At 39.9% G+C, this 27,199-nt stretch overlaps 1 protein-coding gene across 1 annotated transcript; it reads right to left on the bottom strand.

Moving 5' to 3' along the window:
• Window positions 1-5,441: 5,441 nt before the first annotated feature.
• Window positions 5,442-27,199, bottom strand: LOC121933630. Its single transcript, XM_042473611.1, has 9 exons — window positions 27,154-27,199; window positions 26,771-27,071; window positions 22,482-22,573; window positions 22,092-22,394; window positions 19,246-19,271; window positions 17,482-17,602; window positions 17,100-17,394; window positions 9,775-9,812; window positions 5,442-6,043 (listed from the first exon to the last, which is right to left on the bottom strand). Exons 1-9 carry the CDS (start codon window positions 27,197-27,199, stop codon window positions 5,715-5,717), a joined length of 1,551 nt encoding a protein of 516 aa, XP_042329545.1. The 3' UTR covers window positions 5,442-5,714.

Consider the following 27,199-nt stretch of genomic DNA (forward strand, 5'->3'; position numbering starts at 1 on the left):
GGTGAAACGTCAAGAATAAACTCTTCTAGAACATGGCCACATAGCCCAAAAACCCCACCAAAAAAAAAAACACATTTATATACAGTATTTCCCTGCTTATCCATTAAGATGGGGACTGCAGCACTGTTAGAAACAGAAGAACCCATGTAGGGAACATGAGGGAATTATAGAGGCTTGCCTGGAAATGTCATGTGCCTCTGTGCACACGCTGCTTCCGAAGTATCTTAGACAGATTGGTGTCTTTTCTTCCCTCTCAGCAGCACACACATAAGTAGATCCAAAGCATTCCTCCATAGGCATGAAGAACTTAGAAAAGATTGAATCCCTTGTCAGATTAATGGAATTTGTCCTTAATTTGCAAGAGTGATCAGTCGGATAATGGGGCGATGAAAGGACAGGGGAGGCTTCCTATACATACAAGGCATATTTCCAGTGACAGGCACCACCAGTTAGCTGTCTAGTGCAAGGATGATGAATGTGCAATCGTTCGGATATTGTTAGACTGCAGTTTCCATCCTTCCTCACCTTTGGATATTAGGCTAAGCTGAGCGGAACTGTAGTCCATAGCCAGCCACTATAGCAGTGATTATGATGACTGGAGGGTTTGGAGAACTGTAATATCACCCACCCAAAAAGCTCTTCCAAGCTGAGTTTAGCCCAGCAACATCTGGGGAACCAAGTGTTCCTCATTGTTGTGCAAGGCCTAAACCAGTGGTTTCCAAACTTTGGTCTTCCAGATGTTTCAGCTCCCAGAATTCCTGATGTTGGCTATACGGCTAGGTCTTCTGAGAGTTGGCATCCAAAACACCTGGAGAACCAAAATTTAGGAAACACTGTTCTAAACCATTCCCACTCCATATCAGTTTTCAAAGACAGATACATGTGCAATGCATCACATACTGTAGTCAATTTTACATGTTACCAGAGCATGGGATAATTGTAGCAAGGTTTTCTGTGTGAAAGTAACAAAACATCTGATGAACAAAATTACGGTGATGAAACACAGCTCTTGCCATAGAGGCCACATGAACCTCAAGTGATGAAACCTGATCTAGGAGTACATCCAGACTATGAAGCTAACACTATAGCTGGGACTACAGGCTCATTCAGAAGAGGCTGAACACTATCGTCCTGAAAAGGTGAATTACCAACCCACAGGATCTCCATCTTGTCAGGGGAGGCATCCATTGATCCACAGCAAATTCATTGCTGATTTCAGGCACCCATTCAGCACTTCCATGCCATCACTTCAAACAGAAAGTAAAAAGGAATCCAGTATTAGCTTTAAGGGAAAATAAAATATTTAATTCACAGATGTGTAGAAGAGTATTTCCCAATCATCAGGAATCAGGGAAGCTTTAAAATTTTGGCTCATGATGCAAAGTTGATATGAAGTCTAGTTGGTTAAGGTTTTTTTTCTTTAAAAAAGATGTACTATCATTTATTTTTTTAAAAGTCAATGTTCAGCTTTTTCAGTCTCTTCAGTTTCATTAAGAATAAGTTCGTATTTTAGCCTGCATTTTATTATTGTTTATAATTCATAGTAAAAGGCAGGATTTCAATTCAATCAATCATTTACCAATGTTTTCTCAAAAACCAATGTCTACATTCTAAAATGTATATATAGTAAAATGTTTATTTTGCTCAACTGACTACAAATATGTATTGACTACAAATATGACCACCAATATATTAAATCCCATCACACCCATCATGCCATTGATTCATGGGCATTAAACATAGCTTATTATGGTGGCTGAAATGCTAATAAAAGACAAGGAGCACACTGATTAGAATTTCAGCTCTTTCAAAATGAGGTTTTTGTGTTTTGAATGTTGATCTTTTTTAAAAGCCCATGTAGGCTGCCTAAAAGGAAAACTACAGACTCTGAGATCCCTTTAACATCAGACACTGTCTAACTGTGAAGCAGTTAAAAGTGATACAACTAAATTTTACATTTTACCAAAATGTAAAGGTAATGTCTGCAATCCAGTTGCTACTCCCAACTAGAATGGACCCATTTAATCAACTACTGAATGGCAAGTCAAAAACCCATGTAAATCCTCTTGATGCAATGAGCCTACTGTAATTAAGAATGGCAATTGAATTTAGAGAGGGAAATAGACACAATAATATAAACAGGATGGCTTTGGCTCAATCAGGATCAGTCATTTTGTCTCAAAACAGATGGGCAAAATGACGCGGTTCCTGGCTGCATTTGGGGCATAGCGTTTAGACAATGCACACCCTGAATGTGAGCAGAAACCATGCCAACATCCAAAAAGAACTGGGCCAAAAAAGAGCAGAAAAATCAGCTCCTTTTTGGCAGTCTAGTTCAGGAACATGGCAGTGGCCCAGTCCTAGAAGGAGAATACAAGGCAAGCAGATGTTCCTGCTCCTTGCTTTTGGTAAAACTCACTTGGTGGAGAAGGCAAGTAAGGCAGCATGACCCAGTGATGTTTGGTTTAACAACTGACTTTAACCCTGAGTCATTTGTGGCAGGGCACAAAAAGCTGAATGGTGTACATAAGTGTCTATGCATGATGATTTCATATGCCAGTTTCCAGTGACCACTATAAAGGAACTGGCAGCTATCGCAGGACCAATTTTCATACCTGCACCCACAGATGGACACACACATACAAACACATACTTTTTAAAATGTATATGAACAAATGTTTCCTAGAGCCACTTAAGGCTTGTTGTCATCAAGGCCTGAGCCTAGAGATGATGGCACTTATCATAGTACAGTGGGCCCTTGGTATCCTCTGGGGTTTAGTTCCAGAATCTCTTGTGGATACCAACATCCATGGAAGCTCAAGTCCCATAACATGCAATGGCATAGTAAAATGGTGTCCCTTATATAAAGTGGAAAATCAGAAATTACTTTTTGGAATTATTATTTTTGGAATGTCTTCAAGCCATAGATAGTGGGATCTGTGGATCTGAATCCATCAGTATGGAGGACCAGCTGTATCTCAAAGCACAGTCATGGGGAGGGCAAATTACTTTTCCCTTATCATTATTATTCTAAAACATAATCATGTTAGTCTGGAAAATCAGTAAGCAAAGGGATCCTGTAGCACCTTTGAGACTAAATGAAAAAAAGAAACTGGTAGCATGAGCTTTCATAGATTTGAGTCTCAGGAAGTAGACAGAAGTCTACAAAAGCTCTTGGTACCAGCTTCTTTCTTTCAGCCTGAAAGGCGCGACAAATTCTCATTGCACCAATTTTTATTCTGTCATTTTTGAATATGAACACTCTTTCAGGCACAATGCCTGCCCAGAAATAATCTCCATCCTGTTGCAAGTAATTACACATAGGTCTGATTTCAGACATTGTTTTTCTTAGAAGGTTTGGGTTTTGCCTTATCTCTGGAGAGTTCAGCTATAACAACATACTTTACAAATCATCAGAGGTCCAAAACACACTGCAGAAATAATCCAGTTTGAGACCATTTTAACTGCCCTGGCTCAGTGCTAGGGAACCCTGTGAACTGTAGTTTATTGTGGCACCAGAGCTCTCTGACAGAGAAGGCTAAATGTCCCACAAAATTACAGTTCCCAGGATTCCCTAGCACTGAGGCAGGGCAGTTAAAGCAGTCTCAAACTGGATTATTTCTCTAGTGTGTTTGGGATCCTGGTTTTAATGCACTTTTGACTGTTCATACTCAACTATGTATGAGCCTCTTGGTCCAATTTTGTCAGATCATTTAGCATAGAGGGATGCTCAGTCCATCTTAGCCTAGTCAGGTAGGGAGACTGAGTCCTCCCTCCAGGCCTCATTCTAGAATCCATAACTTTAAAAAACACCACCACCACCACCACAAGCATTTAGAAAATTCTCTGTAGCAGTGTTTTAAGATATCAGATATGCCCATTATCTACCAAGCAAATACATTTCCTAGACGTAAAGAAGCCAAAATAGTGTTATAGGTATGCAGTATTCTCCTTTACATACTGCTGCATAAGTGTGCCAATATGATAGGATCTAAATTTAGTGAATGCAGTGCTCTAAAGAACGGGTTATATGTGATTTGTATGGAGGATCAGCTCTATTATTTAGCAGAGTAAGGTAACAACCTCAGGCAGCCAATAGTGGCTATCATAGATGGGCTGTACATTGGCAATTAAACATCATTTTTTACTGTGGGATTTGTTGCAGATGTGAAAATGACATGGCAGTAGTATGTACTTTGACTGGATTGGGGTGCAGGGTACCATTTGAGGTTTTGCTTCATATAGCAAATTGTTTTGGGCCTGCCCTCATTCCGTGACTCTGCTCAAAAGAAAAGCTCCTAACCAGTCTGGTGATGACTGAAGTTTACTGATTCCAGTGGACAGAATCTTGTTAACATTTTAAAGCTTCTATGCCTTGAGTGGGAGAACCCTCCAACCAATATCAGGTGCTGTAGGCTATATTTCAGAGGAAGGAACCAACAAAACCACCTCTGAATATTTCATGCCTAAGACAGGTGACTTGAAGACACACACACACATGTGCAACTCATAACTATTTGGACATGTTTATATATTAGTGGATTGATAGCAGTGGTTTGATTGGCACAGACACATGTATTACAGTGCGCCTGCATCATATGCACAAGGCCCATTATTTTTATGGGGCTCCAGCATACGCAGGATTTCCCTTATGCAGAAGGGTCTGGAACGGATCCCCTGCGTAAGGGAAGGGCCCACTGTATTTGGGGGCCATAGCACTAAAGTGCTAAAGAACAATTAGATCTTGGGAATAAAATCCTATGTACAGTTTCCTTAAATCACAACAGTTTGTAAAAGCTATATCTGCATTATAGATGTAATCTGTTCTAACAATCATCCCCTTTTTCCCAGGAAAGCTAGGACACTGTAATTTGGGGGGGGGGGATTCTAGAATAATCTTCACCCTTCCACCCACCCCACAGTTTTAGTAATTTAATGTAGGTGGTGGAAATTGTGTGTCATTGAGCTATAGCCTCCCAGCATCCTTCATCATTGCTATGGCGGCTAGAGATGCTGGGAGTTGTAACCTGCCAATATTTTAATGGTTGTGCTAGATAACAGTTTGCTTGTACTGTAGATATGCTCAGATTGTGCACAGTATCAGCCAGAGGCATCAACTGGTATATCCTATCCACCTCTGTGGAAGAAAGGGACATTGTGGTTTCAGAAGCCCATATTTTGAGGCCATAAAGGGTCATTCCAGAATAGATAGAATTTTATTTTTTTGAAGACCTTTAATCCTTCCTGTACAAAGTGACCATCACTTCTATTTATTATTTGGATCAGTAGCCTGCCTGATCTCAAAATTAGGGTGGATAACAAAAAGCACTCTTCCAACAATAACAACCAAACCCACTCCTGAATTTCTGTTATTTAGCTGAGTTTGGTTTACTTCAACCATCCTCTTACACTGAAAACAAAAAGCAAAGAAGGAGACCAAATGCTTTTAAAACAAATGCCTTTATTAATGTATTTGTGCAGTTTTCCAGGGTTAACTTGATAAAAGCAGCAAAAAGAAAGACACAATGTCAGAAATCATGTATTACAATGAAAGTACAGAATGTGAGGTCTTGAAGACCTCTTTCTTTCATGCATAATACTGGGGGAGTAAGACTATTTATTCTATGAGAGTTGTTTTAATGAACTAAACAGATTCTATTGTGAAAATGAAAATTGGACTGCACTGTGGAGGATTTTATGCCTCATGAGAAAACCTATGAAGGACACTCTGACCGTTTGAAATTCTTCACAAGAGGCTGGGACAATGTTTTGTGCGTCACTTCGCAAGTGTATGATTCGTGGGAATTATACTCTTCTGTAGAGAGTGTCAGGGTGCTGCTCAGTTTGTAGGTCTTGTCTGTATCCGCTGCTGCTGCACTGGTCTGGATATCTCCAGTGGCTGCTTTGCCATCCACTTTCCAAATCACATTCAGTTCACTTGGATAGAAGGAACTAATGAGACAGACCACTGTTGCAGAGTTGGTTTTAAGTTGCTCCTTTGAGGGTGGGAAAATAAAGGCCACAGGGGCAGCATCGTCTCTCTCTGTAGAAATGAGTCAAAACACAAAATATGCCATCATTCATGTGTACAGGTACAGAGAACATTATTATTATTATTATTATTATTATTATTATTATTATTATTATTAAGCTTTATTTATATAGCACTGTAAATTTACACAGCATCTCCATATATTCCATTTCTGTCCTATAAAAGTCAAACAACCAGCTCACAACTGCCCCCTGGGCATCTTAAATATGACAACAAACCAATGTGTCATCAATCTAGGATTACTCAGTTCAAGAACTAAATCGTTCAGGGAGCTTAGCTCCCTTTGGAAGTAATTCTGACTTGCTTTTTACCTGTAACTGTTCTGATCTTCATTGAGAAGGACTGAGTTAAACACAGATGCCACAATTTAATGTGGAGTTAGGCCTACTGAAAACATGTTTGATGAAGAGAGGCAAAGATTTAACATTAGCATCCTCCACTGTGTGCATTGCATTTCTGTACCTAATATGACCTTCTTCTTTATCACACTAGCGAGCAAACGGGATTTAAATGAGAGTTAAACTAGAAAAAACAAGGAAACGTGTGATAAACTTCAGGCATTTCCTGGTTTTCTCTAGTTTCATTTAAATCCTATTTGCCTGCTAGTGTGATAAAGCAGCCTGAAAGCCCTTTTCAGGCATTTCTAGGCAGGTGCAATGAACCTATTGGGGGGAGTGTCATGGCAGCATCCCAACATTTATTCTCTACAAGAATGGAGGGGGGCAAGTATTCCCTCCAAATCATGATAGACTGAAACTTCTGTCATCCCTAACCATTGGTACTGTTGGCTGGGTTTGATGGGAAGTAAAATTGTATGACATTTAGAGGTTCTCCCATCACCATTCTACATGCAAAGATATACATGTGGAGCTTGACATTTCTCCTGTGCATATTCCACTCTATTTTGAACACCTGGAAAGGACTACTCTTAGTCTTTCCTCCCGCTGTTCAGAATAAACTGAATAAACTGAAGCCTATTGGATTGAGATATGTGATTCTGGATTTGGCCAGAACAGATGGTCCTTTGGTCTCTTCTAACTCTGGCCGCCATTCATTGAAACCACTGAAATCAATAAGACAACGTAAGTTTATGGTTGCATGAGAGTATGACAATATGACAAATGACAGTATAGCATGTCAGAATAAATGTTTACAGAATCAAATAAAACATCTTCTGATTTAGTCTAAGCAACCTTCTTTAAGTGGCTGCTTGAAACCCAACTAAAAGGCTGAAATCTTATGCATATTTCCATCATGTCATAAACTCTGCTTGCTGATTCCTATACATTAAACATCTCTCAAAGCCCAGAAGAAGCTTCTGGGTTCACACAATAATCGTATACATCCTTATCTGGGAGAAAACCCCACTGAATTCAGAGGGAGCTGTAAATAGAGATAGGAATCTGCTCAAAGTCAAACATATTAAGGCCTGTGTTCAGGACAATGGGTTGGATTCAGACTATGAACAGAGACATATTGTTAAAGTCAGCATTGTTTCTGGTAGTACTACATTAAAAGCACCGAAGAAGAATGTGGACCAAAGAAAAACATAGGGGGAAAGGGGAATCTACATGCTTAAAAGCACATAAAATTACTGTACCAATTCAGGGTATGAATAAAGGAAGACACAGAACATAGAAACATATTCTGGAGAGAGAGTACAAAGAAGTGTACAAAATCAGAAATATGCACTGCAAGCATCAAGATAACTTCAGGATAGTGTATTGTTTTAAATATGTCTAAAGTATATAGTATACATTTACTATTTTATACAGTATGTTTATATTTTGTATTCTAAAAATGAAAGTGCCATTTAAACTTCTCTCATTAAGCATCAGGAGACAAATTGTTCAAGACAGCTACATTTTGCATTTTGTCATAAAATATACATTAATTTTAATGTATTTTATTTTTGTTGTTCCCGTCTTGATTCCTATAGAAATGGACAATTAATTAGTAAGAACGAAAGTCTTCCAGGTGTTAAAAATAAGAGTGGGCAAAATTTATAACAGGCTTAACATTGATAAACTTTTTCTAAAAGACATGTCATGTATTATTATAACAGTTATTCTAACATATTATAAATGGTATTATTGATTTGTAAGTGTGTATTTTTTAAATTGCCTGGTTTATCCATATTAGTTGTATTTTAATTAACTGATCAACTGTGATTGGTGTTTGGGATCTGGGTTCATGGTGCTGTTGAGAAAATTGATACAACTTAATGTACAATAATACTTATCCCAGTATCTATTGACCCTTGTTTGAGGCATCCCCAAGCTGTATTCCTTTTGTATTTGTATTGTACTGCTTGCATTGTTTTTTTCCTATTGGGCATTGTACTATATTCAATATTGTTCTATAATATTGTACTGCATTATATTGTTTTGTGCTGGTCATTGACTATAATAAAGTTCCATTCAATTGCACAAGAAAGACTGTTCAAATTTCAGTGCCATTTTGGCAAAGTACATCCTATTAGGCTGCATAGAAATTCACATTGCTTCTAACAGAAATTTTTGCTGTGGAAGTCAATTTTCCCCCATTCATCTTCTACTGGCAGTGCATTTAAACATTTAAAGTTTTTAATGCACAAATGCCAAATGCACAGAAACAACTATGTTGTTTTTCAAAAGTCCAGCATTCAAAGTACTGTGTTCTACTTACAGTGTCAAGTCAAGAGCCTCAATAACTAGACACAGCTTCTACTGAACTCTTTTCACTTCATTTATTGCAGTTTTTGTTGAGCATGACAGACAACCAATTCTTGTGTATGTTTAATTGGAATTATTCCAGCAAAGGAATGATGCATAAAATGGCGGCCTAAGGCTCTGTTTCTAAGCGAACCGGGAGCAATCAAGCACAAATGGGGGGAAGTGGAACTTAAAGGGCACCCAAGTGTTGAGAATTGTGTTCATTTACTATGAAATAGTAATGAATTGATTCCCTGTAAATGCATTTGAAATGCTTTCTATCAAGAATAAATGTTCTTACTGCCAATGATGGAAAACCTGATGAGTAAATTTGGTCAGGGAGGTTGAAATGAAATGAAGCCCCCCATATCTCTAACTCTGAAAGCTTTTAACAGCGTCTCAAAGAAGGCAGCTCTCATCTGGATATCATTTCGTTTGTCAAAACAAAATTAGTCCAGTTGAATTCCTTTATTTATTTATTTATTTATTTACGGTATTTATACCCCGCCCTTCAGCCCTAAAGGCTCTCAGAGCGGCTTACGATTATTATTTTAATTAGACGGAGGATATTCATTTACAAATATTATCCATTTATAGAGGATATTCCCCTCCTTGCCTGAGTTTTGAAAGATAGCAGCATTATTTTTCTGTATAGTTTGGAACATGATATGTGTTGTGTGTGAGAGACAGAGAAAAAGAGAGAAATGTAACATGGAAAATAGAAAGGGAGAAATAAAACACCCCCAAACTCTAATTCTTTCTCCTCCTTTGGTCAAAAAGACTACAGTGGTTCCAATGTATTTTCCCCGGTTCAGACATTTTTCACTGCCCACCTGAATGAACCCTACATAGATTTAATAAGCAATAAACAGAAATGCTTCATTCTAAATTCACCATAATACCTTAAAATATACTATTTCCCCATACTGGGTAACGTTTTTCTCCCAGTGCTGAAATGGTTATCAATACTGAACAAAAATTACAATTAAGCAAAGACATTTAGCACAATACAGAAAAATCAATACTTACGTTTGATCTCTAGCTTGGTTCCTGCTCCAAAAGTGTATCACCGTGCTTTGCCATAACCCACCCACTTTACAAAAACCTATGTCCCTCCCAAATGGGGTTATTTACTGAGACTGTAGGAAAGGCTTCCACAGAGATATGACATGCAAATGACAGTAATTGTTGCTATTATATTGCTCCAATAACTGGACACCAGATTTACAGTCATTTGAAGCAATCGACAGAATAGAGTTTGCTCTGTCTAATACTGGGGGGAAATTGACCCACTTAAGATCCATTTTATTAATCATCATTAAGCAATTCAGTTATATTAATTTAGTGGGAGAAAATAAACTTGTACTAAACGTGTAAATGGCTAAATTTTGAGAAGGTCGTGCCCAATGTTCCTTGGGCCTTTTCATTTTCTTAATCACTCCATTTGACTATTTTAATTTGCTTGGTTTATTTGCACTCAAACTCAGATATATTTTAAATAATTCACATTTGTAACTGATTACTATTTTGATCAATGTACCTGGTGCTTTAGAGCAAAACCAAATAAAAAAGCTCAAATTACTATGCCATTTTCTGAGCAAATGCCACGTACTTAGAAATACCAGTGTCCTCTAATTATTATTATTATTATTTTAAAAATAGCTATTGGATACTAGTTACATTATTGTTTAAAGAGCTTAAATCTCTAGGCTCCATTTCCACAGCATCCCTTCCCATTAATTTGTGGGTAGTTTGTACTGTTAATATAAGGGCACTGAGCCCAATTCCTCATTTCATTGGATTTCCTTCAAAGTAACCTGTGCAAAGGACAGCCGCCTAAAGCTCCATTCCTAAAGAGACTGGCTATTAACTGAACATAATTTAATCTATAAAAGCAAATAATAGTTCTCTTAGAGGATATTCCAATTCTCGCTTCAAGTCCGGATGTAAATCCAGCTAGCATTATTTTCCTGGAGAAGCCAGGACATTGGGGGAAAGGAGAAGGCCAATCTAACACAGAAATACAAAGAGAATGACAAAAGACTTTTGAACCCCAATTTTGTCTCACTTGATGACATGAATCCCAACCCCCATATTTTTCAGGATCTATCCAAGCAACCATCACATAGCTTCAGTAAGCAGAAATATATATATATTATTCATTCTAAATTCAGTGCGAGTATTCTGACATCCTACCTATTTTTGCATCTTGTACAGAATTGTTTCACCCAACGCAGAAATGGTTGCCATTGCTGATTTTTTAAATGACACTCAAATATACCAAAGAAAAGCAGAAAAATCCATACTTACGTCTGATCTCTAACTTGGTCCCTTGGCCAAAAGTGAACCACAGTGCTTTCTCATGACCTGCACCCTGTACAAAAATCAAAGTCCCACCCATCTGGTGCTATTGCTGGGTCTGGAGGAAAATATTTAGTAAGAGAAATATCTTAGGGTCTGGACAGACAGGCCAAAATAAAGCTGCTTTGGGTCACTTTGGAGGTATGATGTTTAAATGACACACACATCTTAAGTGGCCAGAAGCTGTGCCAAATCTGCACTCCAGTCCTAAGGACTGGAGCATGGCTTTGGCGTGGCTTCTGGACTCTTAGGATGCATGTGTCATTTAAACAGCATACTTCCAAAGTGGCCTGAAGCAGCTTTATTTTGGCCTGTCTGTTCTCTTAGAGCTCTGTAAAGATCCAGCAACTGGATACCAGACTTATAACCATTTGAACCACTAGCAAGATGGCATGGATATTTTTCCCACTCTCACAAAGAAAAATATTATTTATTTTCTTGCTTTAGTTTCCTTTGTCTTACCTTTGAATTTCATCAGCTTCAAAAAGCATCTTTCAGCATCCTTTCCATGTCCTGTTACATCTATATCATATTTGTATCAGAAACATCCTGCAACTCTACTCCATCATCTGAAGGCAAGACTAGACACAGAACAGAGATATAGAAATTATGGCAATGCAAAAAAGTTGACTTTTAGCTTGGCTTTTTTTGCCAGGAGTGGCTGCACACCATAGCTGCCAGCAATACTCTCAAGCATCATTTCCTACGCCAATTATAGTGAGGATGCAATATTCAGCAATTTAAATCTAGAGTAATTTTCATCTTCTATAACTGATGCCTAACACATCCATGCATGATAGCTATTTGGTATCTAGGGCCTTTGTTGATAAAAACAAACCCCCACACTGTAATGCTATTAACTCATTTCTAAGAGAGCCATAGATAAAAGACAGCTAGCAGTTCAACCATCTTGTATTTTGTATAGTTCTCCTCACCATCACGTCTCCGGCATGAGGCTAAAGTGAGGGGGGAGCTTCATATCTTGCCTTGATAAATGGTGAGATATAACTTGGTCTAATAAATAATAAAATAAATATAATATCCCCAATTGTTTTGGATGCAAATATAAAAATGCTGAGTATATAATACAATGTTGATGGTTTAGATGCACAAGTGCTGAGATTAGAAATACGAAGTACAAGTTCAAAGTACTCAACCGACACATCTTTAAAATAGCTGATACACATTCAGATGAAAAGATGTAAAGTTCTTCTGCAAAAATGTGCTTCACGCTGTTGAACAGGACAAAACAGGGGAGATAGGAAGCAGTCACTTCTCAGAACTCGCAAGGGGTTGGGTGGAAGGTTTGTTCTGCAAAACTGCCTGCAAACTCTTCCTGTTGGAGGTACCCCAATGACTGAAAGAGACCAAAGGACTGCCAAAGAGGCACATGGGAAGAGATGTGACTGCAGGCATGAGGCAAAGTTTCTTGGGGATACACCTGAAATGTGTTGGGAGAATAAAGCATGACCATGGCTCCAAGGCAGCATCAAGTCCAGCCTTACAGCAGGAGTCATCTGCCATGAATTTGAGCTATATGCTGCCTGGCGTGTGAATCATGTAATGGACCAGACAACTGGGAAGTGTGCCTGAAGGTAAAAATGGAGACATACCCAAACACGTCTCCCTGATGCCTGTGCAGTGCTGGCAATAATTAGGACACAGAATCCGGTCACTGTGAGCAGTGCAGCTGGGTTTGTTGGAATTGATCAGATACATGTGTGCATCAAACAGGAAAGATCAGCTTACAGCTATGAGGACTTTGAGCTTTGGGTGAGAGCTGCTATTAATGAAAGACCCATTGTAGGATGAAAACGTGTTTCGGGGAAAGCTCTTTTGCCATTTACATCCCCTCAGTGGCCACCTAGGGATTGTCTACACTGGTGAACAAATTCTGCTTCAAACCACATTTTTCCATGGGCTGCAGTGACCCCATTAATTCCACACACTTACATGTCAAAAACTCACTTAGGTGTAAAAGGATAGTCCTACTACAATCACGTATCCTATATGTCACATTATTTTTGGCTGTGGCTGAAATGTTTTTTTCCCTTTATCAATGCATGCGAATATACATTTAAATGCCCATGTACTAATACTGATATGCAAGTATCTGCACAAATGCACATTCAAAGAATAATGGGGACTGCATGCCGGGAAAATGTGAATACAAACAGGGGAAGTAGGCTTTCCTTATGGGAATGACTGCCTCCCACCTCCCTCCAACCTAAACTGCTCACCAGACACTCCATCTTCCAACTGCACATTGAAGCTGACTCAGAATGCAGGGCACACATACAATACTTTCCCCCCCCCCCAAAAAAAAGTGACATAAAAGGTCATTTTTCAAAAAACTAGATATAAGTCCTCAGGTATAAAAAAGAATTGTGTTCCACCAATCTGCAATTTGATGTGAGTACATTTTTTCTACCTGTGTAAACAACTTCCCAGACTCTGACTTTTAAGTGATGGATTCTGACAACATCCTATATTACTGACTGAGTATTTGTATTGAGATATATCACTGTGTAAAGGTATGCTGTAGTCTTGGCCACAGTAATACTCCGCTTCATCCTCAGGACGGACACCACTGATAGTGAATGTGAAGTCAGTGCCACTGTAGCTGCCACTAAAGCGATCTGGGGTCCCTGTGAAACGGCTGGAGCCATCATGAATAAGTAGCTTGGGGTTTTGTCCTGGGATAAACTGAAATAAGCTCATATCATCACTCATGGAAGAGGAAGCTTTGCACTGAATGTCGGCTCTGTCTCCAGGTTGCACTTGTATAGAGGCTGGTGTCTGAGTGATGGCAATTTGTCCCCTGGATTCTGGAAGGAAGGAGAGAAAGTAAGCATGTTAGTTTCTCCATAACATTTGTCTGAGAATTCAGGACAACATCTGTATTAAAAGTTACCTTTCAACAGACTCAAGGTGAGCCAGATCAAAGATATGTGTAACATGATGATGATGTTGATCATCCAACAATTTCTCTTTTTCCCGAAAATCTTACCAGGTAGACATGGCCTGCTGAAGATCAAAGTTGGTACAGTGGTACCCCGGGTTACGAATGTAATTCGTTCCGCGGCGCCGTTCATAACCCGAAAGATTTCGCTAGCCGAAAAAGCCATAGCCGCTAGCGCTGAAAGCCGCGATTTCGTGCGAAAAAGCGCCGAAAAGCACCAAAAAATTTTTCGTAAGCCAAAAAAAAAAACGTAACCCGAAACAGTTTTTTCCTATTTATTTTTTTTGTATCCCAGAAATTTCGTAACGCGGTGATTTCGTATCCCGGGGTACCACTGTACTTATTAAGTACCAAATATGCAAAGCTATGCAAACATTCAAGGGGTGCAGATGAGATTTTCTTCTCTGCCTGTAGGAACTTTGTTCTGTCCTCAAGGCTACAGAAACACCTGGATGGATATTTGAAATTGCTGAAGCATGAGGAGGAACCCAGTATAAGACTGTCAGTCAAGGAGAACAATTTATCACCACAGATTTGAGTAATTCAGTAGAAGATCTTATGATACTTTTAGATACTAGAATGGGTTAGGGGATGCAGTCAAGGAGAACAATTTATAGCCACAGATTTTAGTCAAACCAGTTGATTGTGATGGCTGCCAAATCAGTGTTTGGTGCAGCACACAGCAAGCCACATTATGCTGTAAGGATGAAAACTCAGAAAGGGGCCATATGGCAGAAATAAGGTAGAAAAATAAGACTGAAGAAAACAGTTTGCTTAGACACAAAAAATGTTGTACAGTATTCTCCTAATGGTTTCAAGTTAAGTTAACCATATAAAAACATTGAGAGCCATATTTGGAAATAGTCCTTGGTTCTTACTGGTGACTTTCTTTGTCATAGTTTTTGGTTGCTCAGTTACTGCCCCTATAGCTGTAGTACTTCACTTTTGGGGACCGTAGTTTTTCCTTCAGTTAGGGCTGGAGAGGCATGGTGCCTTTGAGAGAAAAATGATTGCATTTCTTAACTTTTGTTTCATGCTCCCCATACCTGAACTACCCACTCTACCGTTGCCTTTTTTCTCTCAGAGGAGGGTACACAGTGACAGTGGAACAACCTTCCTCGGAGTATGGTGGAGTCTCCCTCCTTGGAAGTCTTTAAACAGAGGCTGGATGGCCATCTGTTGGGTATACTTTGATTGAGAGTTCCTGCATGGCAGGGGGTTGGACTGGATGGCCCTTGAGGTCTCTTCCAACTCTACGATTCTATGGCCTGTTACAGACTGCCAAAATAAAGGTGCTTCGGGTCTCTTTGGAGGTATGCTATTTAAATGACGCATGGGTCCTAAGAGTCTGGAGGTCGCGCCAAAGCCACACTCCATTCCTGAGCACTGAAGTGCAGCTTTGATGCAGCTTCCGGATTCTTAGGGTGCATGTATCATTTAAATAGCATACCTCCAAAGAGACCCGAAGCAGCTTTATTTTGGCAGTCTGTAACAGGTATGATTCTATGAAAAAGTGACTGAAGTCTTTGTCAGACTGAGCATTCTCACATTTTAAATAAAGTAGTTGGATGGGTGGAAGCAGGAGTAGAGGTGTATGTATGTAATTTTAGACAGCAAAGACGGTGTTGTCAAATTATGTAAGCTCCTCTATTCATCTGTAAAACGCTGCAAATCCTGGCAGTGCTCCAGCACAGTTCAAGTGATGTATTTGTGTTTCCTTAGCATCTGGGACCTTAGCAACGATTGTTCAGAGTGTTTTGTGCTTCATTCAGCTGCAACAGCGCTGAGAAGTGCCTATTGCCTTTTTCATCTGCCTAGCTTCTGCTAAACAAGTGGGCAGCGTGACGATCCAGTACGTATTGCTTTCTAACATTGTGTAGAAGATATTGCTCACCTTCCTGACAAGGACAGTATCTGCCATCACTGCCTTCCGGTCTTGCTAATGGTCAGCGTGGACTCTTTTCCCTACTCCAGTTTGGCAACTGTTTACCTTAAAGAAGAGGTGCTTTGGGGACTGATCTGGTACCAGCTGATACCATCATTTATGGGTGCAAGCTCACTGATTTTGTTCTTGTTCTTTATGACTGGTTAAAATGAACCAACCTGGGGAACTGGTATAAAATATCTCCAATTGTACTGGAAGCTGACAGAAAATATCCTGGGCTGCAGAAAAATTGTATGGATTGGTGTTTTTTGTTTTTTTTTAAATGGAAAGAATAAGAAGAAAATCTGGGACATTCTTGTCTTTTTAAGCAGTGTAGATGCACCTTATGTTGGTAATTGTTTAGAATTTAATTGTAACCATATATCCAAACCATAAGAATAGTGAATAATTGAAAAGTCTCAATTGGCACCTTTAGTTGGAGTAAACATTCATATAGGAGTGAGTTGCTGAACAAAATCTACAGAGTAATTTCAGCACTTAGACAGATTCTTTAAAGTCTGAAGAGCAGCCCAAATTCCTTTGTCTGTTGGCATGAAAATGTCCAGCTGCCCCTCTTTCCTGCCACCGCTCTCTTACATTCAATTCTAAGTTGAATGCTTTATGACCTGGGAAGGAAAGCATTGCACCAGCTTACTCTAAGGCTGCAGTCAGGCACCAGTATAATTTGTCTGAGTTTCCTCAAAGCAAAAGTCAAAGTGATCGCAGTGAATCAAGGCACACACTTCATTGTGAGAACATGGCCAGTGAAAACACCAAATGACAAGGTGAGCAAGGGTGAGTTGTTGGGGTCTGGGGGCGAAGCTTGCCCTATGTCTGTTCCAATGCGGTTAATAGCCAGGAGAAATACAAACTGCCTGTTGATTATTTGAAGTCACTCCCACTCTTTGGGAGGGGGATTTTTATTAAAATGGAGTGAGTCTGCAACCTAAACTGGTCCAGCAATTCTCTTTCCAAACTTTCATGGGTTTCTGGTTCTTCCATATTGTTTTGTCCATCACATTTAGTGAAAAGGGAGAAATAAAGAGCTATTCTTACTGTATTAGACCATTCAGATGGTTTTTGTATTGAAATGTATCACTGTGTAGAGGTGTGCTGTAGTCTTGGCCACAGTAATACTCTGCTTGATCCTCAGGACGGACACCATTGATAGTGAATGTGAAGGTGGTGCCACTGTAGCTGCCACTAAAGCGATCTGGGGTTCCTGTGAAACGGCTGGAACCATTATACATAAGTAGCTTGGGTTTTTGACCTGGGATAAACTGATATAACTGCATATCATTGCTCATGGAAGAGGAAGCTATGCACTGTATGTCGACTCTGTCTCCAGGTTGCACTTGTGTAGAGGCTGGTGTTTGAGTGATGACAATTTGTCCACTGGATTCTGGAAGGAAGGAGAGAAAGTCATGCATGTTAGTTGCTCAATAGCATTTGCCTGAGAATTCAGGACAGCACCTCCATTAAAAGTTACCTTTCAACAGACTCAAGGTGAGCCAGATCAAAGATATTTGTAACATGATGATAATACTGTTCATCCAATAATTTCTCTTTTCCCAGAAAATCTTACCAGGCAGCGACAGCTTGATGAAGAGCTAGTGGGGACTTATTAAGTGTACAAGTATGCAAATCTATACAAATGTTCAAGGGCTGCAGATGAGATTTTGTCTCATCTTTGTTTTGTCCTCAAGGCTCCAAAAACATCTGGGTGGTTGTTTGAAAGTGCTGAAGCATGAGGATGAACCTGACATAACATTCTCAGTCAAGGAGGACAATTTATTTTCCCAGATCTCAGTTACTCAATAGAAGATCGTATGATACAGTACTTTGTGATACCAGAATGGAGTAGTGAATGCTGGGTTTTTTTCCCCACAGTACTGCTTTTAACAACTTTTATCTTTTAATTGCATTTTATTCTCTGAATGTGTGATTTGTGTGTGAACAGTTAAATTCTGTTTTAATGGCCCCCTTTTTGTATGTTTTTAATTGTATTGTTTTTAGAAATTGTGATCCACTTTGAGTCTGGGAGAAAGCAGGATGATGATGGTGGTGGTGATGATGATGGTGATATCTTGGAGTGATCTTGGTGTGGAGGTTTCTCTTGTCATGGGCAGATAATTACATGGGCAAGATTAGACAGAATGACACTTGAAACTGAATGTGAATATGGCACTGAACTCCTGGGTATCATAGTATGAGAGCTCTTTTCACTATATGGCAGCATCCAAGATTTGAAACCAGCCCTGTGGGCAGTTAAAGAAGCATGCAACCCTTTGCCATTCCAGTCACCAATTCCTTCCAGCAAACACTCCACAGTCTAGAATGAACATTCTCCTGAGCACATGGCAATCCATATTATGTTGCAAAGATGAAAAGTCAGAAAGGGACCATGTGGCCTAAATGAGGTAGACTCATGTTGAAGAAAACAGTTTGCTTAGTCACAGATAACATTATATTCTCCTAATGATGTCAAGTTGAGATAAACATGTACAAAACATTCTGAGCCATGTTTGGAAATAGTGCTTGGTCATCACTGGTGACGTTCTATGTCATAGCCTTTGGTTGTTCAGTTACTGCCTCTACAGCTGTAGCACTCCACTTTGGGGGACAGGTACTGTCCTCTAAATTATGGCTGGAGGAGCATGGTGCTTCTGAGGGAAATACATTTCTTGTCTTAACTTCTATTTCATTCTTCACAGACATGACTATCTACTCTAGAGTTACCTCCCTCCCATAGTACGTTACATTTGGCAAGACCAGCCTTGTTGCTGTTGGTGGTTTTGAGGCAAGGGAGCTGATACAATCTGGGAAATCTCCCAGACATTGCAAACATAGTAAAGTACTGTAAGCATGGAATTACAAGCTGATTTTGTGGGGTCTTTACCACTGCAGGATTTAGAAGTCTAATATGAAGTGTTAAAGGAAATCCTCTGTATTCTTTCTTGTTATTCTTTCAAAGACTGTAGGCCCAACAGCAAAGGCTATTTTCTACTTCAACAGCTCCTTCTGTCTGAGACTATGGAGGACATGTGGCCAAGTCTTTCTTCCATCCAACGACCTGCAGAGCAGCCATTGATCCAAAGCCCTTGCTCCATGCTCCACTTTACTCCCAATGGGTGTGGTGATGTAGGGGGACATTGACACATATTCACCTGTCACTCTCCCCATTGCTATTCCCAAGCAGGCTGTTTTTCTTCTTTAAAACATTCTTGTCTTTTCTTTATTTTTTTTTACTTACCATATTGTCATGATTGCACAATTGCACTAAAAATAAAAACAGACTGAAAGGCTTGCTGGGAAGGGATTAGGGCAAGGAGGCAGGGGTATGGTGGCAGTGTGTGGAAGACAAAGGATGGGACAGAAACAGCACCATGATACTTTGGAAGAGCTGTGTGAGAATAAATGCCCCTAACCTGGTATATTTGTGTTTCCTGTACTAACACAATTGATGCACCTTATGAGCCAGGTGTGGTACAGCCCAGTCCTGTTCTTTCCAAGACCAACACAAACCACATTAATAAAGGAGAGCAAATGGACACCTCTAAACTTGTTGTATAACCACACGAAGAACCAGAAGGATGGGAGAGTGACATGATGTGCCAGGGCACAGTAATAACTCTTCCCAGTGTACATACAAAGCCAAAGGAAATTGCAAATAATTATCCTAAAATACCTCATGAGTGTCATGTGTACTGCTACTCTGTCTACTCGCCAAATATATTCTAGTCTTTCTTTCTTTCTATTGAGCTATAAGTTATATATGAAACAAAAATGAATTTTGTGTTTAGACCTGGGTTCCATCTCCAAAATAGCTCATTATGTAGATACATGCAAATAAGGCATTAGAAAATTCAAAACAAGTAAACAAAATAAATCCAAAATGCCAAACACTTCTGATCCCAAGCATTTTGGATAAAGGAGGCTCAACCAGTAAAATTCCTTTTGTTTTCCTCATCATTTTTAGATAGGTCACATTTGATCATAACTTAGAATTTTAGGCTTTTCCAATTTGTGATCAAATTGCCTGGAATGTTATTTACATTTGTATTTCTCGTGGAAATGCAACAGGAAAAATTATTTTGTGTAAACTGCAGCTGAACGTAAACAGTTCTTTCTGAAAATTCAAATTCTCATGTAATTAAAGAGTTCTAATCTTGTGGTGAGTAACTGTTCTTCTTGACTGAGATTACTGTGTGATGTTCCTCTTCATGCTTCTGCAGCTTGCAACTCTATTCCAGGCATTTCTGGTGCCTTCAATTGTTACATGCAGAGATAACTATTACATTTGTACACTTCTACAATTTTCCATAACCAGACATGTTATAGCTTTTTGCTTTGATCCTCATCATGCTGAAGACTGCTTGTATGGTAAAATATCTAAAACACAAAAGAAATCGCTGAATGCACAGCATGCGCATGGGCATCCAACATATATGTTGGATTTGGTTTGATCTGAGTTTGATAGTGAGAGTTAATGGACATACCACCCTCTTTGACTTTGCAGGCAAATTTTATGGTTTCATCAATGTGCTCAGTTTTTCTCTTCCCAGAATTCAGTGAGCAGATTGTGGCCACTCAGACTTCACCCTCTTTACAGGCACATCCTAGGGACAGAGCCACTATTCAGTGCAAAGCTTCCTCTTCCACCAGTAACATTGTTGGTCGTTAGCTATCTTCGAGTTGACCTTGACTCATGGTCAGCGAGACATCTCCAAGCCCCACTATCCTCTATCTCTCTGCTCAGGTCCTGTAGGCTCAAGACTCTCATTTCTCTGATTGAGTCTATCCATCTGGCTTGCAGTCTTCCTTTCTTTCTACTGCCTTCTATCTTCCCCAGAATTATTGTCGTTTCTAATGAGTCGTGCCTTCTCATGGTGTGGCCAAAATATGACAGCCTCAATTTAGTCATCTAGGGTCCGATTTAGATGGGCCTTTGCGGCCCCCCATCATGTGCTAGGGGTTGGCCAAGGACACACCGCCCATATTGACCTCACCCCTAGCACGTGACAGGGGCATCAAAATGGTGGCGCCCTGTACACATGGGCACCACAATTTTGACGTGACGGACCTCATCACTGGCATCCTGTCTGTTTATTTCTCAGTGCATTGCTTCTCAGCCTTTTGGCTAAGATCAAGTGTAGCGGTGCATGGGAAAACAGTTATATGAGCTGATATGTATGAATTCTATGGGTCAGAACAATCTCATCTTTCTTCCTAAATTCCTGGACATGTCTCTTCCAATTGTCCAGGGATCTGGAGAGAGGAAAAAAGGATTCATGTAGGCTCCATTCTCCTTTTGCAGGGTTTATTGACAAAATAATGGTAATGATGTAACCATGGTGGTTGGTGGGATGCAATATAAGGTTTAACACAGAGACTGCTCCTATACTTTGGAACTCCCTTCCTAGGGAAGCTAGAATAGCCTCCTCCTTGACAGGTGAAAATCTTTCTATTCAGACAGGCTTTTAAAAGTGATTCCTTTTAAGGAAAGGGCTTATAACAGGGTGCTGTATTGTTTTAAATTGTACTGGATTAATTGCTTCTTATATTTTTTTAAGTGTATGCTTTAAATTCTTTCAGTATGATTGATAGTTGACTTCTATTTTAATGTTGACATTTTGTATGTTTTTTCCCTACAATGTAATCATCTTAGTTTGCAAGCTGCCTTCAGTTCCAATCTTGGGGCAAAGATGAGGTATAAATAAAGTAGGAGAAATAGCAGCAACAGTAGTAGTTGTTACCCTTTATTCTACATTTGAGTTTCTTTGTTTCAGCAGAGCTCACTTTCTTCCTATCTTGCACAATCCATTGCATCAGCTAGTTCAGGCTCCCAAGGACAATCCACTCATCTTGGAATAGGTCCAGATGCTCAAGTACTTTTGGCATCAAAATCTGTGACCACTCAGCACTCCTTCACCAGAAACAGGCATTCCCAGCTTTCTTGAATGTCACTTGCAGAGATGCCATTAGCCCACCGTTTCCCATGCTACAGCTCAACAACTATGAGCAGTGAACTTACAGAAACTCAGAGCCATTCCTGCTGCTTTACACTAGTGAGCTAGTTTTTGTACTGAAACGTATCACTGTGTAGAGGGTAGCTTTGACGCTGGCCACAGTAGTACACTGCCTCGTCCTCAGGACGGACACCGTTGATTGTGAATGTGAAGTCAGTGCCACTCCCGCTGCCACTAAAGCGATCTGGGGTCCCTTCGAAACGGTTAGTAACATCATAAATAAGTAGCTTAGGTTTTTGGTTTGCTAGAAACTGATACAAGGCCATATAACTACCCATAGAAGAGGAAGCTTGGCATCGAATGGTGAATTTATCCCCAGAATTTGCCTGCATAAAGGCTGGTGTCTGAGTGATGACAATCTGCCCATTTGAAGCTAGAAGGAGAGAAAGAAAAGCATGCTGGTGAATGTGAAATATTTGACTTGGAACTCAGAAGAGATAGTAACTTTATGAGAACTTACCCTCAAACATAGCCATGGTAAGCGAGATCAAAAATATCTGAAACATGTTGATGTTATTCATCCAACTATTTTCCTTATTCCACAGATGATATTACCAGGCAACCAAGCAGCACTGGAATACAAAGTGTAGAGTTATTAAGTGTCAAAAATGGAAATGTATGCAAATTTGCAAGGTCTGCAAATGAGATCTTTGTATCTTCCTGTTGGAACTGAATACTGCCTGAAAGACTTTCGAAACACCTGGATGAAGGGGTATCAAGCCAACGAAGCAGGAAGAGGAAGTTCATACAGCATTGGTTTTCAATCAAGGAGAACAATAGAAGACCCATGTTAATTATGTAATTTTGATATTTTCAGAAAGAAAAATGTTAAGTCCAGTGTCTCACATAATAAATGTCCATTCTTTTGAAAGCTGCTAGGAGGAGAAATGAAATATATGAGGCATGCATGCACAAAAAACTTGCACCTGCCCAAACAGAAAGCAACATCTATTTGGGGGAAAAGACACATTAGGAACACAGAACAACTTCATCAGGTGTTTCTAATTTATTGCAACTTCCTTTAGTTCTGCAAGTGTTGTTGGGACATTTGGTGATCTGCCTTGACACTTCAAGTGTCTCTCATTCTTTCAGTGTCCCTTAGCTATTGATCCCAAGAGATTTTCGCTAGTGAGCTAGTGTCCATTTGCTCATCTTTCTGCATGCGGTTTACATTTGTCTTAGGATGATCAGGACAAGTTTCAAAGACTCATACCATCTTATGTCATTTTTTCTTAAGATGAAATGATAGCATTCCTCTTACAGGCAGTAGGATATAAGCAAATCTAATAACATTATCCTATGCTCCAATTGCAATGGTTAGAGAACTTCAAGATCATGCTCCTGGGATCTGTGAATGTTACAGGATGGTGCCAAATAACACTCAGCTCAGCCAATGGAGGCAGCAATAATGAATGGCATCAGGGGCATTTTGAGGGTGAAGCAGTAGTCAGACAAAACCTCAAAGTTCTTCAGAGCTGTTGTTATTCTTTCATGTATGAGAAAATAGTTTGAAGTCATCTTTTTCTTTACTATTATGTTAGTTGCAGTTTTTCTTAGGTTATGCTAGTTTTGTCTTTTAGAGTTTGTAGTCTGTTTCTGTTTGTTGTAGAGAGATCATGTAGCACCTTTGAGGCTAACTGAAAGAAATTAATTGGCGGCATGACTAAAATCTACTTCCTCAGATGCATCTGATGCAGTAGACTTTAGACTACAAAAGCTCATGGTGCCAGTTTCTTTCTTTCAGTTAGGAGTTTTCCACCCACCTAAAAAACCTGGCTTACCTTTCCCTGTGTGAATCCTCTTCTGGGATGCAGCCAGGTATTATTACTTGCATTTTGCAGCTGATGCTGCCTCCCACTGAAAGCCCACCTAAAACCCAGCTCCTAGCTGCATTCAGCTGGTCGATTTGCAAAGCTGGGTAGCTCCTGACTGGATAGGTTGAGGAAGTATCATGAGGAACTCATAGAACATTCAGCCAAGGACAACTATTTCTCACCAACACAAGATCTGAGCTACTCAGTTACATAATTATTTAATATTTTCAGAAAGCAAGTATTAGATTAATACTGTCTCCAGTTTTCTACATAATGACTATTCCTATCTTTTGTAAGAAAAATATAAATTACATGACGGGAATTATATGGAAATTTTGGTCTACCACAGAAGTGAAAGTACTTAAGAAATGAAAGAGAATTAAACAGTTGATGAACTCACCTTTATAGGAACCAAAGGCAAGCCAAAGTGAATATATCTTTATGATCATGCTGTTCATTCAATTATCTCCCCTCTCCCCAAAAAATACCCAAGTATAATCAGACAGATTTGCTACAGCACAATGAGACTCAAAAAGGGGACTAAGGCCTGTTACAGACTGCCAAAATAAAGCTGCTTCGGGTCTTTTTGGAGGTATGCTATTTAAATGATGTATGGGTCCTAAGAGTCCAGAGGTCGCGCCAAAGCCACACTCCATTCCTAAGCACTGGAGTGCAGCTTTTGGTGCAGCTTTCGGATTCTTAGGATGCAGGCATCATTTAAACAGCATACCTCCAAAGAGACCCGAAGCAGCTTTATTTTGGCAGTCTGTAACAGGCCTAAATAAGTATCAGAGATATACTGTATATGTGTATGTATATCCAGGTGTACAAAGAAGAACTCTGTCTTAGGCGCAGTTCAGACTGCCCAAAAATGGTTGTCTGCAGGCACCCATTTTAACTCCGAGGGGATGCTGCAGCCGCTAGACTGCGCACCATCCCTCTGGAGTTAAAAGAACCAATGGGGCACTCATGACGTAACCAACGCACCATGGCTTGCAGATGTGGATGGGACACTGCCATTGCTCCGCCGCCCACACGTAGTAGGGCTCAGGACCATGCGGTTGGTGCACAGTCCCGAGCCCTACTATCTGCTTGAAGAAACTGTGTAACACAAGATACCAAAAATATCTGTTGGGATTGTAAGCTGCTAAAATATATGGAAGTACTTCACATAAGTCTCAGTCAAGGAGAACAATTTCTCATCAAAAGATTAGAGCTACTTAATCACGTGATTTTCTGATATTTTCAGAAAGTAAATATTATACTGAAATGAGCTCCAGTTCCTAATTAATTTTTCTAATGGTTATCTCTCTCAGTAAGAAGTAAAAATGTGAAACACATGTCTGGCATTCAGACATGAAAAAATTCAGATTTAGCTGAACAGAAAATAAGAATAGTATGTTCATGCATAGGCTTAGGGAGAAAAGACAAGTTAGAAGTACACATTCCACTTATCAGGAATGCAATATTGTTTATTTGTTTGTTTGTTTATTTTGACAACTCCCTTTGGCTCTGGATTTGCACTTGGGAGAATTAGTGCAGTGTTCTGGCAGCAAAGTAACCTTCCCATCTACCAGATTCCTGAGTTGGTGATACTGAGAGTTTAGTGCTGGCTATTTGCACACTTTTATGAATGTGGTCTTTGTGGGCCTCAGGAAGAACAGCGTCCCTCTTAAATGGAAGCTGAGTGGAGCTGTGCTGTACCAACTCAACTTATAGAGAGAGAAATAATCGGTGGCACCAATGGCATGTGAGGGAAGGAGGAAGGGTTGGGTATAATCATAAATGCCCCCAGTCCTCTCTCTGTGCTGGATCAGTGGAAAATGTCATCAGTGAGATGGTCTAGGTCAACCCACAGAGAGGGAGGGAGCACACAGGAGAGATAAAACAATGAACTTCGCCTACTCTACTCATAAGGAACTCCGTAAGAAATCACAAAGCAGCAATGGTAGTATATACACCCATGAAAGAGAATGCAAAACTCAGCCACATAGCATGAGTGGGCTGTAGCTCTCTAGCCTCAGAGAACTTAGATTTAGATTACATATAGAGAGCCTTAGGGAGGGTTGTGGTGGTGAAAGGCTCCAAGCACTTAGAGCAAAAGCCATCACATGGTCATTGTTCTGTTGTTGCTTTTTTGTGTATCAACTGGCCACAGACTGAACTGCTATGAAAATTCTAACACGGTTTTCAACAGCAGGATCACACTTGTGATGAATCGAGGTTTTTACATCACCAGATTTATGTATCTATTACCTCAGCAACCCATTCAGACTCTGAGCAAACTCTGGCCTGTGTAGCTGCAGCAAAGGTTGCATCAGAGAAAATGGGGTAGCTATGGATGAATGGAGTTGCTTGTTGTTTGCTTCAGGTTACACTCAGTCATGAAGTCATGCAGATTGTTTTTTTTAGCATTAAATGATAATTGAGATTTCTCTTATAGTGTCAGGCCTTTGAAATGTGTAGCCAAGTAATATCTGTTTCCAGAACTAAGAATCTTTTCCTCAACTGTGGCTGGATTTCGTTAAAGCTTTCAGAAGATCTGGGAACTTGTGTTAATTCTGTGCAGCCTTAATGTGGTTGCTAAGCATCATTTGTTAAGATTAAATTTTGCTGAGAAGCTTTGTTTGAAATACTGGACACTCAACACTTTTGAAAGCTCTGTGACTTTTTCTCCAAGCATAGGACCTAATGTGATAGCACCCAACTCTTCTCAGCAAGATAAGATACTGGTCTTTACTTTAGTTAATTTTTGGCATTTCACATGTGTGTTTGAAGGGTGTATTAAGGAAGAGCTAGTTGCAAACTAGATATTGTTAACTTTGCCTCTGACAATTCAACTTCTGTTCAAGTGCATAAAAGAAATCTTCCATAGCCCACTACAGGCTATTCCTGCTCTCTTTGCTAACTTGGTTTTTGTACTGAGGTGTATCACTGTGTAGACGAGCCATAGCTTTGGCTACAGAAGTACTCCCCTTCATCTTCAAGACGGACACCATTGATAGTGAAAGTGAAATCAGTGCCACTCCCGCTGCCACTGAAGCGATCTGGGGTCCATTCAAAACGCCTGGTAGCATAAGCAATCAGCAGCTTGGGGTTTTGTCCTGGTGTCAACTGATAGAAGTGCATGGAGCTAGTGACGGAAGAGGCAGCTTTGCACTGAATGGTGACTCTGTCCCCAAGATTTCTCTGTAAAGAGGTTGGGGTCTGAGTGATCGCAATCTGCCCACTGGACTCTAGAAGGAGAGAAAGAAAGTGCATTGGTCAAACCATAACAATTGCTGGGACTCCCAGGAAACAGCATCCCCCTAAACTTACCTTCAACGATACTCAAGGCAAGCCAAATCAAAAAGATTTGTACCAT

Source organism: Sceloporus undulatus, chromosome 6, assembly GCF_019175285.1.
Source record: "Sceloporus undulatus isolate JIND9_A2432 ecotype Alabama chromosome 6, SceUnd_v1.1, whole genome shotgun sequence".
NCBI classification, from domain to species: domain Eukaryota; kingdom Metazoa; phylum Chordata; class Lepidosauria; order Squamata; family Phrynosomatidae; genus Sceloporus; species Sceloporus undulatus.